Source organism: Tyto alba, unplaced genomic scaffold, assembly GCF_018691265.1.
Source record: "Tyto alba isolate M040663 unplaced genomic scaffold, T.alba_DEE_v4.0 Super-Scaffold_22, whole genome shotgun sequence".
Lineage (NCBI taxonomy): Eukaryota > Metazoa > Chordata > Aves > Strigiformes > Tytonidae > Tyto > Tyto alba.
In genome coordinates, this window is record NW_024881296.1 from 25,034,694 (window position 1) to 25,052,632 (window position 17,939).

General features: G+C 38.5%; 1 protein-coding gene across 10 annotated transcripts in view; it reads left to right on the plus strand.

Annotated features, from left to right (window-relative positions):
• Positions 1–17,939, plus strand: part of TULP4 (TUB like protein 4) — a 165,638-nt gene that overhangs the window by 94,664 nt on the left and 53,035 nt on the right. For 9 of the 10 annotated variants that reach the window (XM_042795670.1, XM_042795672.1, XM_042795676.1 and 6 more), the window contains 2 exons: positions 12,252–12,380; positions 12,681–12,842. In XM_042795670.1, the coding sequence (XP_042651604.1) occupies positions 12,252–12,380; positions 12,681–12,842 (291 nt within the window). Of the gene's footprint in view, positions 1–12,251; positions 12,381–12,680; positions 12,843–17,939 lie in introns of those variants that run through there. The other variant, XM_042795680.1, reaches the window with a different exon arrangement.

Here is a 17,939-nt window from a genome sequence, read left to right on the forward strand (position 1 = left end):
CTAGACAGTCAGATGTGTGTTTCCTATCACCCTTATGGCCAACGATAGTCTCACAGTGACCCTTCCATCCTGTTAGAGTGCCCAGGGATCACATTCACAATCTATACTTCAGCCATCTTGAGTGTTTTGAGCAAATACAGTCATTTTACAGTTCTGTTGAGCTAGCCCTCCCTGCAGTGCTTCCCTAGCCTGCTTTCTGCTTTGTCTTAAAGGCTAAAAACTTCAAGGACTGTCCTTGTTCATAAACTGCGCAGTTCCATCAACATGAGGTTCTCTGCTTGAGGCTTCTTTATGACACAGCAGTAAAAAGGAATAGCAGTGATTTGTGCTTTCTGGGGTTGTCCACTTCACCTGTTGCAATCCTTCTATCCAAGAAACTGATTGAACCCCTTATTTATAGCTCCCTTGTGTTCTCTGGAAAGTCAAACAAGTAAAATTATTGTTCACTTGGCCAACTGCAATATGGTACAGTTTTTGTTTAATGAAGAAATAAGGAATGAAGATAAAACTGCTTACAGAGGTTTGCTCTGAATATAGTCAGTGCAGAACTGCAGGCCAGCCGAAGCAAGGATGGCATTTTAAAAATCTGCTATTTGGCATTTCTTAGAGTATAGCATTTCTTTAGCTAGTATTCACATTGTCATAACTTTGTATCATATCAGCTGCAAATTAGGTGGACCAGTGTGACTCAAGCCTGAATCAGAGCCACCATGGGGATATTATATATTAACAAAGTAATTGTTGGTAGGTATCTTATTTATTGTAATATGCTAAACTGAATGTTTTGCATGTAAGTATTGTGATTTTTAGTTATTTGTATTGTTAATTTGGATTCTCCTTTTGGTACCTTTCTGTCCTGAGAGGTGCAGGTGCTGAGTGGCTGTACTGCCCTTTCTGCATTCCTTGTTTTACCGTCTGCTCCCTCCCTGGCATTGTTAGCCTTGGAAGTAGACACTGTTTCATTTTCCACTTTGTTTCCTATGTCTGTCTCAGCAATTATACAGTTGCCTCAGTAGCTGCCCCAAATGCCCCTAGCTGAACATCCTGTAAATGAAAGTGCTCAGGGGCAGGCGGTGGGGTCGGGTGGTGGCCTCATGGTGGAAGTTAGAGCAGGTGTCCTACCTTTGCAAAGTGACATGGTGGAATTTCATCATTCTCACAAAAGGATTAGGGGTGCACAGTCTCTGTGGGTCATACAAAGACAGTCCAGGCAGTCCAGTGAAGATGATACAAATGCTTCCTTTTCTCAGTTTCTGTGGCTAATTTATGGTCACTGATATTCCTCATACAGCCAGAAATGTTCTACAACTGTGTGCAACTTGCAGAGACGTCTTATGGTTGGACTTGATGAACAGGATAACAACAGTTGAGTATTTCTTTGGGAATTTGGGATAGTAACGTAGTCCCACTTCAGCAGTGAAATGCCTAGCTATACCATTTGTCTCCAGTCCGCTTATAACTCACCTTAATTAGATTAGTGCAGAGCTATTATTGCCTGGGAAATATTGATAGGTTTGAAGAGCTGATATGTGCTCTTACTGAAGTTTGGATTATTTTTACTTCTTTGTTTTTGAAAAAAATAATTAAGGTTGAAGTATTGTAGCTGTCAGAGAAATAATCATTCTTGGACAACACTTTTTGGCACCTGCCTCTAAGTTTTAAGGTCTTTTCTGTTTACATTGCTGACAAAGATAAAATTTTTACCACAGTTCTTAAAGGGTGAATTTCACCTCCATGGGGAGGGCTTGCACAAAGCTTGTGCTGCAGTCAGATCCCATATAGGACTTATTAGGGGGACTGCTGCAGTGATTTCAACTAAGCAGGTGCAAGCTAAGTTATAGTCTACCCCGTAAAATCAAGGGAGTTATTGGCCAGCTTCTGATTATAAAAACTCTACCACAAATGTTAATGATGATGTTCAGAAACCTGGAATGCTGTTACCTAATTGTCATACTGCATGCTGCATGAATATCTGGTGAGCGAAAAATTATGTTACCTTAGTATATTTGGTATAGATAGACTTAGTATATTTGATATGGGCAGATCCTCAGTATGTGGTCACAAGACACCTTTATTTTTCTGACACTTCTCAGAATAGACTTCAAAAGGTAAAGAACTTGTGTTGCCTCCTTTCTCTGTCTTAACTAGCACAATTTTGTAAAATAACATTTATATTAAATTTTTATGAGTTTCCTTTGAAGTTTCTTAATAGTGCAAGTCTTTTTTTTTATTTTTTTTTTTTTCTGGAATAATGTTCTTGTGCATATATACATGTAAAGTTACAAAATTATATTTCACAATTATATGAGCACTTCAGTAGGAATTTTTAACCACTGAACAAGGAAGATTGAGTATAAGGGAAAGTGCCTCTGTCACAGTCCCTTCACTGACTTTTCCCAGCAATTCATCACCCTGGGTGTATTCCCAAACAAGATAACATTTACAAGATAGAAAGTTACTATAGGAATTCTTAAGTAGCTGCTGTTGAGAAAGCAGAGTAGAGCTAATTAATTTTGAGTAGAAATGGTTTTCAGTAATGCTTTTTGTTACCCAGTCTCCTCTGTTTTTTTTTGTTTTGGTTTGTTTTGTTTTTTTTTTTAGTTATTTGGTTATTCGTCATTTCGGGTAGAATGCATGGTTCCAAACAGTATTTTGTCCTTGATTTCATGTTTTTAAAAACAAGAGACAGAATAAAAGACAGAAGCTCTGCTACAGGGTGTCTGTGTCTCTTGTCCAATACTTTTCTGTATTTTTAGCTAAGAAAAAAAGACAGTAAGAATTTTAAATGTGTTACATGGGGTATTGGTTGTTTTTTTCCTCCCTCTCCTTGGAACTTCTAACAAAGATGTGCATGGTCTCTGAATTCATATATGGTGATGTTGCATAGGTGTATATCAGAGTGTTATTCTTGTTTTTAAAGCTTAAGGTTCATTTACACCGAGCTTCTTATACTTAGCACAAAAGTGAATGTAAATGTGGAGGTTGTGAAATGGTCCTGATTTATACAATCTGCAGTGTAATTTTGTCAGACCTTAGTGAAATAAACATTAGGCTCATGTGCTTTTAGTTTAATGTAGGCTAAATACCAGAGAATTTTAAATCTGGTGCTTTTTTTCTTGTGGGAAAATATTTGACCATAGATGCACAAACCCAAGGAACTGCTGGCTCTGCACAGTTACTGCATAATTCTTATTTTTAACAGCAGTGGACCTTTTCTAACGGGGCTCATCGGTGATTTGCTAGGAGAGGGGGAACTAATTTGCTCTGGGTATTTTAATCTTAAGGCTAAATGGTTGTTCATCTTTAGCTAGAACAGTCGTCTCTTCTTTATTAAGGTGTTTTTAACTAAATGGAAACTAGAAGAAAGCAAAATCTTTCTTTTTATAACGGAAGGCAATGAAAGTACTGTTTTATTCTTTGCTCATCCATATCAACATTCAGTTTTGATTTATTTTTAGCGGGCTTGGGCTTGCCTCTGCACTTCTAGGGTGTATGTATGGGCAATTAAACAGAAGTATTTTGCAAAAATGCTTAAGGACATTGATAAGAGACAGTAGTAGTAATGTACATGCTGTAAAGGAGTTTTCCTCACTGGAAGTGAGCATGACATAACTCTAAAAAAGATCTTTTTATGGAAACAGTTATCTTTTCTGTGAAAGAGCTTTTGGGACTTGAGCATCCTTGTGAAGGGAAGGGATTCAAAAGCACACCATACTCCTTATCACTGTCACACCATTATCTGTGAGATGGGAGATGAGCAGACCTCCGCTGGTTTCCCTGGCAAGAACACAGTGTACAGGTATCTCATGCATATGGGTGATTGACTTCAGGCCTTCACTCTTTTCATGCCTTAATTCTTTTCCTTCAGATTATACCCAACTATTTCCTATAATAGCCCTCAAAGGAATAGTTAAGAAACTTATTCAAATGAGAACTGGTAGCCAGATACCAACATCTTGTCGTCTACATTAGGTTCATATTGCCAGTCATTTCTGTTTCTTGCATGCAAATTCCAGTTCTGACAAGTGACCCATCAAAGATCCTCAGCTTCCCAAACACATTTGTTGGAAATACCTTGGATACAGCTAATTTCTGTTGTGGTTGTTTTTTTTTTTTTTTTTTTTTTTTTTAGTGCCTCCTACAACTGTAGTTCTTTGAAGCCATGATTAAATGTGGTGATTCCAAAGTGCAAAAATTAATTCCATAGGAACTGACCCTATGAGCCACTTCATTCACAGGAGCATAGCGCTTCTTGTTTGGTACCTGTGAGGGGTATTGGGGATGCTTTCCTCTAAGGTGGGTGATCAGGTGGCATATTTTGTGTTCTGTGAACATATAAAATGGTTACATGGCAAATTCTTGGGATCATTAGACTTTGGGGGTGTATTTCTTAAAATGAAATATATAACTTAAAGAATATAGAGAGATTTGTAAAGCTTTAGAGCCTCTCTGAGTCCTCATCTTGTCAGTTTACTATCAAGGCTCCTAAATGTATTCAGTGAGATGTTGACAGTCTAGGTATTTTTAAGACAACATTTTACTCACACTAAATACGTTCCCTCTTCAAAGCAGCTATCAAAACAAGGTTTTCTTGAAGTTGCCTATTTGCCAAAATCATTCCCTAGAGCTTTTAAAGGTCAGACTGCCTTCCATTGGAGATTGGATGCCAACCATATGATGCCTTTCAAAAATAGGTATATGTGGTGGGTTGGATGCCAACCCCAAGATACCTTTTAAAATTAGGCATGTGTGGCATTCATCTTCAAAGCAAATAGACAAAACTTGCTGGGGAGAATCAACACCCTTCCCAGCGGGTGAGCAACCACCTTATTACTCGCAGGGGGGTACCAGCCACTCACATGGAGAGTGAATGAGTGCTGGGTGAATGTTTATCTCCCCTGCACTTACTCAGAGGGTTATTGGTGGTAAACTACACTGCTCCTACCTGGCCTTTTCTCCTCTGCAGCTGAGCAGGTGATCCGAGTCTTTGTCAGCCTGCTGCATTATGAAAACAAATGCCAAGGAGAAAGGGAAAAAAAATTAGCAAGCATGTTGAACAAAATTGCACAGAGCTTTTAATGTATCCCTGCATTGTACTTAACTTTAGACCCTTACTTGAGGTTTCTGAGTCAGAGATGTAGTGCTTTGAAGTAAGTTTTCACGTGTAGTCCACAGAGAAGTCTGTGGTGAGAAGAAAGTACAGAGTTGGAGCCAGACCTTTCAGGTCTGTTAACTTCAGCACCTTGGTGCTGGTCGAGCCTTACCTCTGATTTCAGTTAGTGCCAGGTTAGATCCCCAGCTGACACAGATGTTACACTTAGCTTATTGATAATGTTATACCATGAAATCAGATTTCTGTTGTTTTGTTTTGTTTTTAAACAAACAAACAAACAAACAAACAAACAAACAAACAAACAAACAAACAAACCAAGGCTATTCAAATTTGGGCCTTGCATGGATTTTTTTGTATTTTTAAAACACCGTACTTAGTAGCTTTTATGTTGTCTCTCACAAGAACATTATTATATTTGTTTAAATAGTATTTACAGAAATTGAAGATCCTTTTCAAAGAGCAGAAAAGGCAAGATGACATCTGCTGGCAGAGTAATACACTTTTTTCAAGGAAAAAGTAGGATCCTGGGATAAAGCAGCAGACCTGTGATGTTTGAGTGGCAGTGGAAAGCACTGCCCACGGCAGCAGCCAAACCCCGCAGAGGCTGCGAGCAGCTGCCATACCGTCAGCGCACATCACCAGTGACCGCAGCTTTGCCCGCGGCAGGGGTAAGGGTTATTAAAGGACATCCATCCCTGAGATATCTGGGGGCTATTCCAGTCCTTCCAGGAAGAGAGTTCATTTTCTTGGTATTTAGACTAAAGAAACACAAAGAATTTAAATGACGTTTTCTGTCTCCAAGAACTCATTTGCCATTTATTTACCCACTGTGTAACGTGCAGTCCCTATTGTGAGTTGACTGTTTTTCCTCAGGCAATGTAGACACTATTATAAATTTGCCATTCTTTAGCTGCAGCACAATGTTTGTTATTAATAGTAGTAGTTTCTTCTTAATAATAATAATTCCTTGATGGGTATCATACCTTGGAAACTGACAGCTCCACATGCAAACGAAGCACTTCCACCTGGGTGTAATGTGACAGGAAACAAAAAGTCAAAGCTCCACGGGTGTGGGAGAAACAGGGAGTGTATCGTTACAGAATGCAGTATAAGACAAGTAGGATAGGAATATGGGTGTGCCACCGCAGGAGAGGCAAACTAGCTGTCTACCATGTCTGCTGATTTTTTGTCGAGTGTTATTAGCAGGAAGAATACTTATGTGATGTTCTTTGTCTGCATGATTGAATTAGTTCAAATGCAGAGAATTATCCTGACATTATGTCATGGCAAGAAATAAAGGTCGTAAGTGAAAACAAAAGTAAGAACAATTGCAAACAATCTGTTTAGAGCATGAGAAATTAGGAGAGACAAGCTTGAATAGCCTTTCTTTTCAAAACATTGATATTTAAAAAATAGTTTAAGTTTCACTGAACTAAACACATGCAGAACCATTTAGAACCAGGCCTTGGTTATAGGTAAAGTGTAGTAAGAAGGAACAGCTTTGTTAACTGGAACACTACTGCTTATTTGGGGCTCCTGTTGTCACTTTCAAATTACATTTTAGACATATAGTTAACTAACTTAAAGTCAGTCAATGTAGAAAGTTGGCACAGTTTCCTCAAGGATTTAATAGGGATGTGTGTTCATGCACACACCCATGTTATATGTTTGTGATATATATACACATTATATGTGTATATCTATATCTCTGTGTATTATGTAGAGAGAGACACTGAGCTGTATTAGGAAGTAAACGTGGCTATTGGTTGCCCTGGTCCCTTTACTTCTATGTTTCACTTCTGTTCCCCACTGTACACTCATCTTTTTTCTTTGATAGATATACTTGCACATCTCTTCATCTTTGTTGCCATTAATAAGCCATAACGTGTGCCAGTGTGTTGCACATACTGTATGCACATATTTCTCTATACTTGTAACCATGAGTGAAGGTCAATCTACTTATTAGGGGATTGCATAATAGGATTGCTTGATAGAGCAAATAGGTGATGCTCAGTGATCCCAGGTAGATTGTCCAGTCTGCTTTTCTAGTGCTTCATTTCAACCCTTATACATTCCTTTAAAAACTTAAGTACTATCCTAAAAGCACAGGTTTGGAAGAAGCCTTCGGCTAGGCTGAGTCCTGTACTCTGATACTGTAGGAAATAGCCTAATCTCCTTTATTAGTTGTTCTTTTCCTGTCCAAGGAACAGTTAGGTCTTTTGCTGTCACTGCTTGGAAGGTGGATTCATATGAGCACTTTCAATAGCATTAGAAATCTAGTATGATTTACTGGGGGCAAGAAAGGCCAGCAATTCCATGAAATGTTTAGTTTAGTATTGTATATGTTCAATGGAGTTATAATGCATCACATCCTGTGCACCCTGCAAAGATAACTAGCTCACCTGTAGTTTCAGAAATGCTCATGCCAGATAAAGGAATGTGGCTCTCCAGGTGTAGCAAATTGTGCTGTAATCAAATATTTGCCATCAAGTATTCTCCCTGTTGCTGTGATAGTCCATCTGCAGGCACATGTCCGTTACTTGTGTCAAAATGAGTGCTGGAGAAGGCCTCTATCTTTAGAGCATATGCCTGCTTCCCATTAAAATGGATGGAGGATCAGAGATTTTTAAAAAAAACGACTCACGGTGACTCACTACAGTGTATCAGTAATAAAATCCATCTAAATTTGGTAAGGAACTCTAGGAACTAATTGCGCTAGTTGTTTACCCGTTTATTTTTTCTAGATGTTTGTCCCTTGCCTCAACAGCAATTATGTACCATATGTTTTAGGCACTACAGAGATAAGATTTCAGTAATGACTATTGTATAGTATTCTAGATTAATGACTTCTGCTCTTGGAAGACTGATTGGTACCACATTTTCAGTCATCTCCATCAAAAACTGTAATAGAATTAGGAATAATAAAAGCTTTCAGAATGCTTTGGATTTTAGTGGTCTTGTGTTACAAAACGTGGAAAAAAAAAAAAAAAGTGTCAATAGCATGTAATGAATTTAAATCACCAAACCTAGTTTCTGTTGGGAGGAGTTCCCATTTACTATAAATCATATATTGGCTACTCCAAAAATTGCAGTTACTCAAAATTTCCTGTCTAAGATTTTAATAATAACATTGCTAGCTGCATGATGGTCTTTCTGTGTCCCTGTCTTTCTAAGAAACCTGATGATCTTCTGGGCCAGAGACTGATTGGGCTTTATTTTGATATTTGCAGTATTGGACCAAAAAGCATTAGATTGAATGAAAATGAAAATTTTTAAGGCATAATTAAGTGATCTAAAAAAAAAGAAATAAATTATTGTCTGTTGTTTTTTCAATTAGAATAATACAGATGTTTACTTTGCCACAAGACAAGGCCTTTTTCAAATGGAGCATCTGTGAAGATGAGAAGCACAGGGAAGTAACTGAGGTCCATAAACTATAATTTATGTTTGCACAACATTTTTAATTGAGAAATGTTATCAGTTATTTCATTCTTGATTAATCCGTAATACTGGAAGTGAACACACGGGTTTCTAGTGTAAGTTAACAGTATTTTCACTTTAATTTTATACACAATTTTTTTAATGTTGAAGAGAATAAATCCTCACGTATCCTTAATTTGTGATGAAAATAATTTTAAAAGATTTTATTTTTTGCTGATCCTACTGTGTTTGCAGCATTGTAGTATGCAGTCAGTTCCTGGGGAGAGTTTCTAGCACCTTTAGGATTAATTAAATTTAATTCCTGAAAATCAAGTTGACAATTAAAACAGAGCTATTGAAGATGCTGAATGTTGCACTTTAGAAACAAGTTTTTCACCACTGTGCATTGTATAAAAAGGAGCTCAAAGAGGATGTAAGGCCCTGATTAAAAAACTCATTGAACTTCTTGGAAGGTGTCCTGTTTGGGGGTGATATATTGGCCTTTACATTGTACTTCATATATTAGGCCAGGAGTTCCCTGAAGTTTTATTCATGCGAGATCATTTCCTGTATGAGATAGCAGTTTAGAAGCTGATGAATGTCTGTGATACAATTTTTTTCTAGAGAACAAGCACAATTTGCAATTTTTATAGTATTTAAAAAAAGAACACAACCAACCAACAAGCAAACCAAAATAATTAGGCAATATACAAAGTCTGTGTGGTCCACAAATGGTCCACAGACAGTTTTCTTGCGCACACCAACATTTTAACTGTTTCAGTGAAAGATAAAACAGTTTAATCCTTCAATACCTATGCGAAGATGCTAAGTAGGAAGCAGAAAACCATAAAGGCAGAAGTAAAAATGGGTCCGCTGTGAGTTGAAGCTGTTAGTGAAAGTAATGATATCTTTGTGTTTATGGGTTAGCAATAAAATTCCTCTTTGCAGAGGGGTAATTCAGGCTTATGCGTTATTTAAGTGTGCTATCAATGTGGCATTTTTTCATATGCTTTACATTTTAGCCAACATTAAAGTCAAAAGTCAACTTAATACTTAGGGCGGTACTTTTTCCTTTCATTATTTCTGTTTCAGTATGTTGTCAGAAATGAAATTGGAAATACTCAAAGCAGCTGTGGACTCAGCACCTGTATTCAGATGTTAAATGTAAATGATGGAAGCGTCTTTAAAATGTCCTCATAAAATGATAACATTTGCTCTGTATTTAAAGAAGTTGAATTTTCAAATTACAGATTTGCTTTCTTATGATGATGTTATCAGAAGGCATATAAAGTCATTGTCTCACTTTCATTTGTGATTATAAAGCAGTAAGTTTATTTTGGAAGTTACTAATTTGTATCTAATTGGGATGGAGGGAGGGAGGCTCTAGTTAATCTTGTTTATGTTCCAATTTACCCTTGGATGCTTTATCAAATCCAAAGGAAAGACAGATTGTGCAGAATTTGAATCAAAAGTTATCTTCAAGTTTTAACAAGATTCCTATTTAAAATACAAAAGAGACAAAACACATCAAGGTAGCTATTGTCACTTTGCCCCTAATTCATATTATTAAATCAACTGGTATGTCTAATCTGTAAAATCAAATGCCCATCTCAAGTCTTTGCCAGACTAAGCAGAGCAATTTTGAGAGAGGTTATAGTACCTTTGGCAGTGTTAGCTAAAAAGCATATTATTTGAACAATTAGTTTTATCTTCTGTTCCTAAATTTTCTCTCGCAATTTATTCTGTATGATCTGTGCAATGTCCAACATGAGCATTGTCTGAGCATCAAATGTCTGGTATTTAGTGGTGATAAGTACCTTCCAGTCTATTAATAGTCATCATTACCCTTAGCAGCTCCCATCCTTTGAAGATGAAGATTTTTCAGTGTTATCCTTGGAGTTTTCTTTACTTCTTTCATAATACTGTTAGGCATTACTGGCAAGTACAGTTACGTCATCACTACATTTTGCCTCAGGGAGGATGAAATGATGGCTCTGTACATGGGATTTACATCAAAAGGAAAACAAAATTTTGACAAAGCTGTGCTATTCTTGTTTAGACAGAACGGACAGAGTGAAACCTCTCCCAAAGTACAGCTGCTTGTATTACTATGATGGAATACTTTATTTACTGCTCTTGCAATAAAAAAATAATTTTAAGAAAAGCAATGTGTGATATAATCCATCTAGTGACATGATATAATCTACCTGACTGGAGACAGGCCTGGCTACTTGCAGTGTAGCTGCAAGGTTATAATCAAGTAGAAGCAGGTGGTTTTCTGCAAAATCTCAAATGGGATTCTTCTTAGCTGCCTAACAACAGAGAGGTGGCTTGTCATGCTCACTTCTCCCCATAATCTTTACATATGCATGAAGAAACAGTTTTCTTGTGGTTGTTTAATTGTTCAAGGGTTGATGCTTCAGGCTGGCACGCTCCACTGATGTACATGTTCTGAAGTTCTGACCCTTGACACTCTGTGAATAAGTGTAGCACTCGCTAAGTAACTGTAAGATCATCCTTATTCAGCTGTCAAGTTTAGGTTTCAGGTATGCATATTTATATCCTAATTCTGAAAATTACTGCTGATATCGTGAAGTATGAAGGGTCTGTCTACTCAGAGCTCATCTTAGGACTGGAATCTTTAGAAGGATCAGTCCATCTCTGTAGACAGCAAAATATATTTCAGAAAAATCTTCTCTTTCTGTACTTTTAGATGATTAATTTCCTATTTAGATTTATGAAAAAGCATCATTAAAGCCAGATGCCTGTTAAAATAACACTCTACGGATTGATGATTTAATATATGTTTTCTTTGTTTGCATATGCTGTGTCTCAGTAAATAACTGGGGGGAATCTCCTTGTGTATGGCTGTAAGCGTCCCATATGTATCTACATGTTTTGAAATAAAACTAATTTGGAAAAAAATATTTTAAGGAAAAGTTGCTAACAGAAGGTAAATGGTTTTACTGCAAATTTCTGCTTCAAGTACTAGGATGACATGCTTTTTTTCAGCTTTATACTGAGATCTCAAGAGATACTGTATTTATTAATTTGATATTAATTAGAAATGAGAGGGGAATTTGGTAGGTTTAGACTTGATTAGATTCTCCAGAAAGACCCAGATAGCTCTAATGTAGAGAGAAGAGCCTAAAACTGCTTTGTATTCCTTCTGCACTCAGTAGCAAAGCAACTTTTCTACGAAATTTCTATTTTTTAATAATTTGGGAGCCTCAAATTTTTTTTCATGTCACTATTGGTATGAGTATTCACATTGAATCTGATACTGTTGCATGCAACTTCACTTGAAGTCAGCAAGAGGTGATGATTTGATGTAGAGTCTGGCAGTGTCTGAGATTACGCTGGGGGCAAATCATTTGAAGTAGTGTTGGATGGTGCTGGATGGGGTCTCCTCTTTGCTGTTTCTGTAATGAAGATCTGCATTCTAGTGTACTGTATGATTTTACTGAAAGCACACAATACCTTCCAAAAAGGCCTGATGGTGAGAGATTGTGCATTTCCTGACAGCCATGACAAAACAATTCCAGCTGTTCTTGAGAGGCACCTAATGCTGTGCTGCAAATTGCTATTTTGTACATCTTCTTTAGGATTTAAGTGCGGTGATGATTATTTTGCAGTATCATTTAACTGGTTCTTGTTAAATAGTTGTTAGCACAACAGGCAGTTTTGTTAATGCTGTTTTTGTTTGTAATCTTCTAAGGTTGTGCTGGTGAGATGGAACGAACCATTCCAGAAATTAGCAACCTGTGATGCAGATGGAGGAATATTTGTTTGGATACAATATGAAGGCAGATGGTCTGTGGAGCTTGTGAATGATCGTGGGGCACAGGTTGGTATGCATGTTTTTTCTGCAGTTGAGAGTGATCAAGTCCTGAGAGGCAAAATGAAGAGTACAATGAATGGTGAAAAGCACAGGAGAAAATGAAACATTTCTTTATTGAAAGGAATATGCAAGAATTGTCACAAAGGCACTTTGCAAGGACAGTTGCTTTATCCAGTAGCCATGACATGAGAGCTACAATTGGCCTCATAGTTGCCCTATCTAGTTCCGTGTACTTCTACCTTTTATTAAAACAAAACAATTCCTACGTGGCCCATATATCTATTTTCTTGTCTTTGATATGTTAAGGTAAGCGACTTTACATGGAGCCATGATGGGACTCAAGCACTTATCTCCTATAGAGATGGATTTGTGCTGGTTGGTTCCGTCAGCGGACAAAGACACTGGTCTTCGGAAATAAACTTGGAAAGTCAGATCACCTGTGGCATATGGACTCCAGATGATCAACAGGTAATGGGGCTTTTAGAGGAATTAGTTGTGTTGTATTGATATTCTACCTCTTAAAAAGTTGTTAAGTAAAATGGTCACTTTGTAATAACAGTTTCCCTCAAAACTGGTGCTCCCACAGATAATGAAAATGTGATTCATCCTGTCATTCTCATTTGACAAATATGATAACCTACCTAGTTACCTATCATCACTTTTCACCGAATCACACACAGTCTTATTCTAAGTTAGTTGTTTAAGACAGGAATATGTAATAAATGAGAAACTGACATCATCTGCCTGGACCTCTGCAAAGTTTTTGACACTGTCCTTCACAACATCCTTGTCTCTAAATTGGAGAGACACAGATTTGACAGATTGACCGCTCAGTGGATAAGGACTTGGCTGGACAGTCGCACTCAAAGAGTTGCAGTCAATGGCTCAATGTCCAAATGGAGAGCGGTGACAAGGTCAGTCACTCAGGGATCGGTGTTGGTACTGAGGCTGTTTAACATCTTTGTTGGCGTCATGGACAGTGGGATTGAGTTGCACCCTCAGCAAGTTTGCTGACCACACCGAGCTGTGTGGCGTGATCGACACACTGGAGGGAAGGGATGCCATCCAGAGGGACTGTGACAGGCTTGAGAGGTAGGTTTGTGCAAACCTCATGAAGTTCAACAAGGCCAAGTGCAAGGTCCTGCACATGGGTCGAGGCAATTCCAAGCACAAATACAGGCTGGGTGATGAGTGGACTGAGAGCAGCCCTGTGGAGAAAGACTTGAGAGTAGTAGTGGATGGAAAACTGACTATGAGCCAGTAATATGTGTTCATAGCCCAGAACACCAACCATATCAGGCTGCATCAAGAGACGTGTGGCCAGCAGGTCAGGAGAGGTGATTCTCCCTCTCTACTCTCCTGTGACCTCACCTGTAGTATTGCATCCAGCTCTGAGGCTCCCAAAATAAGGAGGACATGGACCAGTTTGAGCATCCCTCCTATGAAGACAGACTGAGAGAGTTGGGGTTGTTCAGCCTGGAGAAGAGAAGGCTCTGAGGAGACCTTGTAGTGGTCTTCCAGTATTTAAAATGGGCCTACAAGAAAGTCGGAGAGGGACTTTTTACAAGGTTCTGTAGTGATAGGACAAGGGGTAATGGCTCTAAACTGAAAGACAGTAGATTTAGATGAAATGTAAAGAAGAAGTTCTTCGTTGTGAGGGTGGTAAGACACTGGCACAGGTTGCCCAGAGAAGCTGTGGCTGCCCCCTCCCTGGAAGTGTTCATGGCCGGGTTGAATGGGGCTTTGAGCAACCTGGTCTGGTGGAAGGTGTCCCTGCCCCTGGCAAGGGGGCTGGAACTAGATGACCTTTAAGGTCCCTTCCAACCCAAACCATTCTATTCTATGAATTGTATCCTTAATTTGGTGCTACAGCTATCTTGAAAATTAATTTCAGCAGAGATACAGCCTGGACTACTAAACATCTGACTTGTCATTTCTGTATACAGTTGTCCAGTCTGCACTTGCAGCAAAAGCAGTTCTAGTGCAGATATGGTTACGTTTGCCTTCACATGAGCAAATAGATCCAACTGATTGAGTGTCAGAGATCTCTCAGCCTTACGCCAACAATGTAATTTAAAAGTAGGCCATTTTTCCAACCATTGAGTCCAAAACTTGCTGAGCTTTGAAAAAGCCAATTAAAAAATTCTTCTTTACTATTTTTCTGAAGAAGTATATGATATTTGTCACATCACCACTTACAGCAGGGCGTGAGCTAGCCCATTGTTTTCATTTGCAGAATTTACAATGGCCCTTTGCCATTCATGTTGAGCTTACTGGAACAGTCTTTCCCTCCACATGCTCGCTGTTATTATGGTTAATGTCTGTATAATATTAGTACTGAAGGAAATGTTGGGGGTAGAATAGTACAAAAAGAAGCTGTGTTATAAACCCAACTAGATTATTTTCCTTCCTTCATTTTATACCACCATGAAAGATGCTGGTTCAAGACTCAATGTACCACTGACTTTAATGTAGAATACTATAAATTCATCCAAGATAGAGTTATTTTGGGAAGTGCTAGTGAAATGTAACAGCACTAATAATATGCATTTCTGCAGCAGCATCTAATAATTTTAGAGTGCTCTGCAAAGAATAATGAATTAATTATTGCAACACTGCTCTTTAAAGCCAGGGAGTATAACTGCCTCTTTTTGAATCTGGGGAAATATAAATCTTGACAATAAATAATTTACTTGAAATCAAGAGGAAAAGACAAGCAGCAGAAGTAGGAGGGGAAACGAAGATCTAATAGCTCTCTGTCCTATGTTTTAAACATGAGGCTGTCCCATTTGTGTGATACTCAGTTGTTGCTGCTGTATTTGGAAATATCTTCACTTGAGTGTTTAATTTGGGGTGACTGGCTGCCTTTAATTCAATTTATCCAATATGTTTGTACTTTCTAATCTGGATGCTCCAACAGTGGTTGTTCCAGGAAACAAACACTTGTTCAGTGTCCAGATAAGCACATTTGAACATAATGGCCAATTCCAGCTATGTGAAAAACACTTGCTGGAGTTACAGACTCTGCTGCTGACAAACTCACTGAAATAGAGACCAAAACCAGCCACAAGCTTGATGTTGCTCTGCACAGTTCTCCTAACTATGGGGTTTGCATGTTAAGTGATGATGGATCTTTGTACTGTTCTCCAGAGTTGGTGGAAAGAAGCAATCTTCTAAATTGTATTTAGATATATTTGCCTCTGGAGGCACAAATACCTCACTGAGATACTAGACAAGAGACTATGCTTAATTCAGATTAAAAATATCCAATTGGAGTGGAAGAACATTGCATATATTACTCACAAATAAGCACATACAGGAATGAATACCCTTACTAGCTTCTTATCTAGGTTCTCTCCTCATTTGTATCTGTGTAAATGAAAACAGAATATTATTCTAGTCTAGAGTAGCTTCAGCACCTTCCCTTTTGCCTAATGTAATGGACTTGTCAGTACAGTGAGTGAAAGATAAATGTCAACATTTAAATTTATATTTTCATACTATTCTTTTTGTCACCCCTCTGGTACCATGATTATTGATAGTGAAAATATTCCTGGAAAATGTTACACTCCATGGTCTCATGACCTTTAAAACAACTAAATTGGAAAGTTAAATTTCCAAGGGGAATCTATTGTTCAGTATCAGTTTTCTATTGTCCTGGTAAAAATTTGCTCAATATAGTCTGTCTGTTCACCTCACTCTTCAATTCTCTTAACTTTCTCCCTCAGCCCTCTGCTTCATGCATCCTCCTCTTTTCTTCAAGTCTCATTTTCCACCTTTTCTCCTATTTGTCTATTCAAAACCAGTAGTCTATCACCTCTGTCACTCCTCACCATGGCTCTGTGGCAGCTCTGCAAGGGGAGGGTAATTTCCTACCACCATCTTTCTGTTGGAGGCAAGAAATGGTTGGAGCTACAGTCTTGCCAACTACCTTCTCATTTGACAGAGCATGTGTGGCCTCTGGGTTTGTGTCCCTGCTGTGCATTGACAAAGACTTGTAAGTAAAGCACCCAAGGTAGTGGCTGATGCCACCTGTGGTTGAAACTCCGCAGTTAATGCTTCTCAAAGTCTTTGAAAGCCTACAGATGGAATGAGAGCTAGAGAGATGGCCAGGGTGGAGTACAGTCCTGCTGCAACTGAGCATATGGTTATCTTTTAAGTGATTTGGTATGTACTTAGCCTTGGTGAAGTTATTGGCTGGTTTTATTAATACTAGATGCAACTGTTACGTATTTTCTTTTAGGAAGAGAATGTTACCATTCTTTTCTGTGGCTCAGTTGTTTTTCAGGATTTCTTGAGCTCTTCTTGTTTGTTGGGGACAAACTTACTGTGTCTGGACAGTTGGTACAATCTGGTTGACTGCAATACTTTCTTTCTCAGCATCGTATGTCACCAGATGATCTTCTCATAAAGGTCACTGGCAGATTTTTTCTGTGGTTCGCACTCAGGTCTTGAGTCTGGACTTTGAGCTATGGGCTGCTTTACCCAATTCAATACATAGGCCGTTTGACTGTGATTCTGCATGTTTATTGTAGAGGACTAGAAGTTAATTTTCTCTCATTTCATTGTGTGTCTGTAGTCTTGCTCATCTAGGTGTTTCCTGCTCCTGTACACTATAACTAGAGCACTAGTCTGGCCAAGGCAGAGTTCCTCGTTATACCAATGGCCTCTTAGGAATAATAAACAAATACACACAATAGGAAGACTTGACAGGACTGGGTACTCTGTATCTCAAGCAGAGTGCCACACTTGGGTTAAACTCAGATGGATGGGATCACTCAGGAGTGTGACCTTCACTTCACTGTTTTGAAATGTTTTTTTTTCAGGGCTACAAGAGGCTGTAGTAGAGCCTACTTCCTTGGGGTTGGGTGGAGTATTCTTCTGGTGAGAAGGTGCATCTAGGATCATGTAGGGATGAAAAGCATATTTGAAATTCAAAGTAAGTTTGAAATATCAGAGAGTGCTGTACCCTTCTGTGGTGTCATACCACGCTTGTTTGCAAAGAGGGAGTGTACCTACCGAGTAGATTGAATGACTTCCCAAGTGAGAAAAACTCGAGTTTTGTCTAGCCAGAGGGTTTGTTTATAATTATAGAAGCAATGTCAGTAAATAATTGAGGATTTTTCCTAAGCCCACAAGTCATATACAATATCTTTCCAGTGCTTCATCTCCCCTCTTGTGTGCTTGCTCAGCTCCTAGTGACATTTTTCTATCGACTTCAGCTGCCCTTGGTCCACCCTCTCCCTCTCCTTCTCCCAGATTTTACCTATTAAAGAGGCTTATCTCTGTTCACAATGGAGAAAGGCACAGTGTCAGAGAACTGGGCGAGAACTGTAGAGGGATCTGATTATCCTCTTTATAATATAATGTAACTCCCTGGACTTTGTTGGGGTTGTTTCTATTGCTGTTTCTATGTGTGAGAAGGGAATTAGAAGGAAATCAGTCTCCAATAGAGGGAAGCCTTGATGAAAATGAATTAATATATTTGAATTCCTGGATATCCCAAGAGGCGCTATTAATCTATATTTGTTCCCTGCATCTCAGCTAGTGTACATTATTAGACTT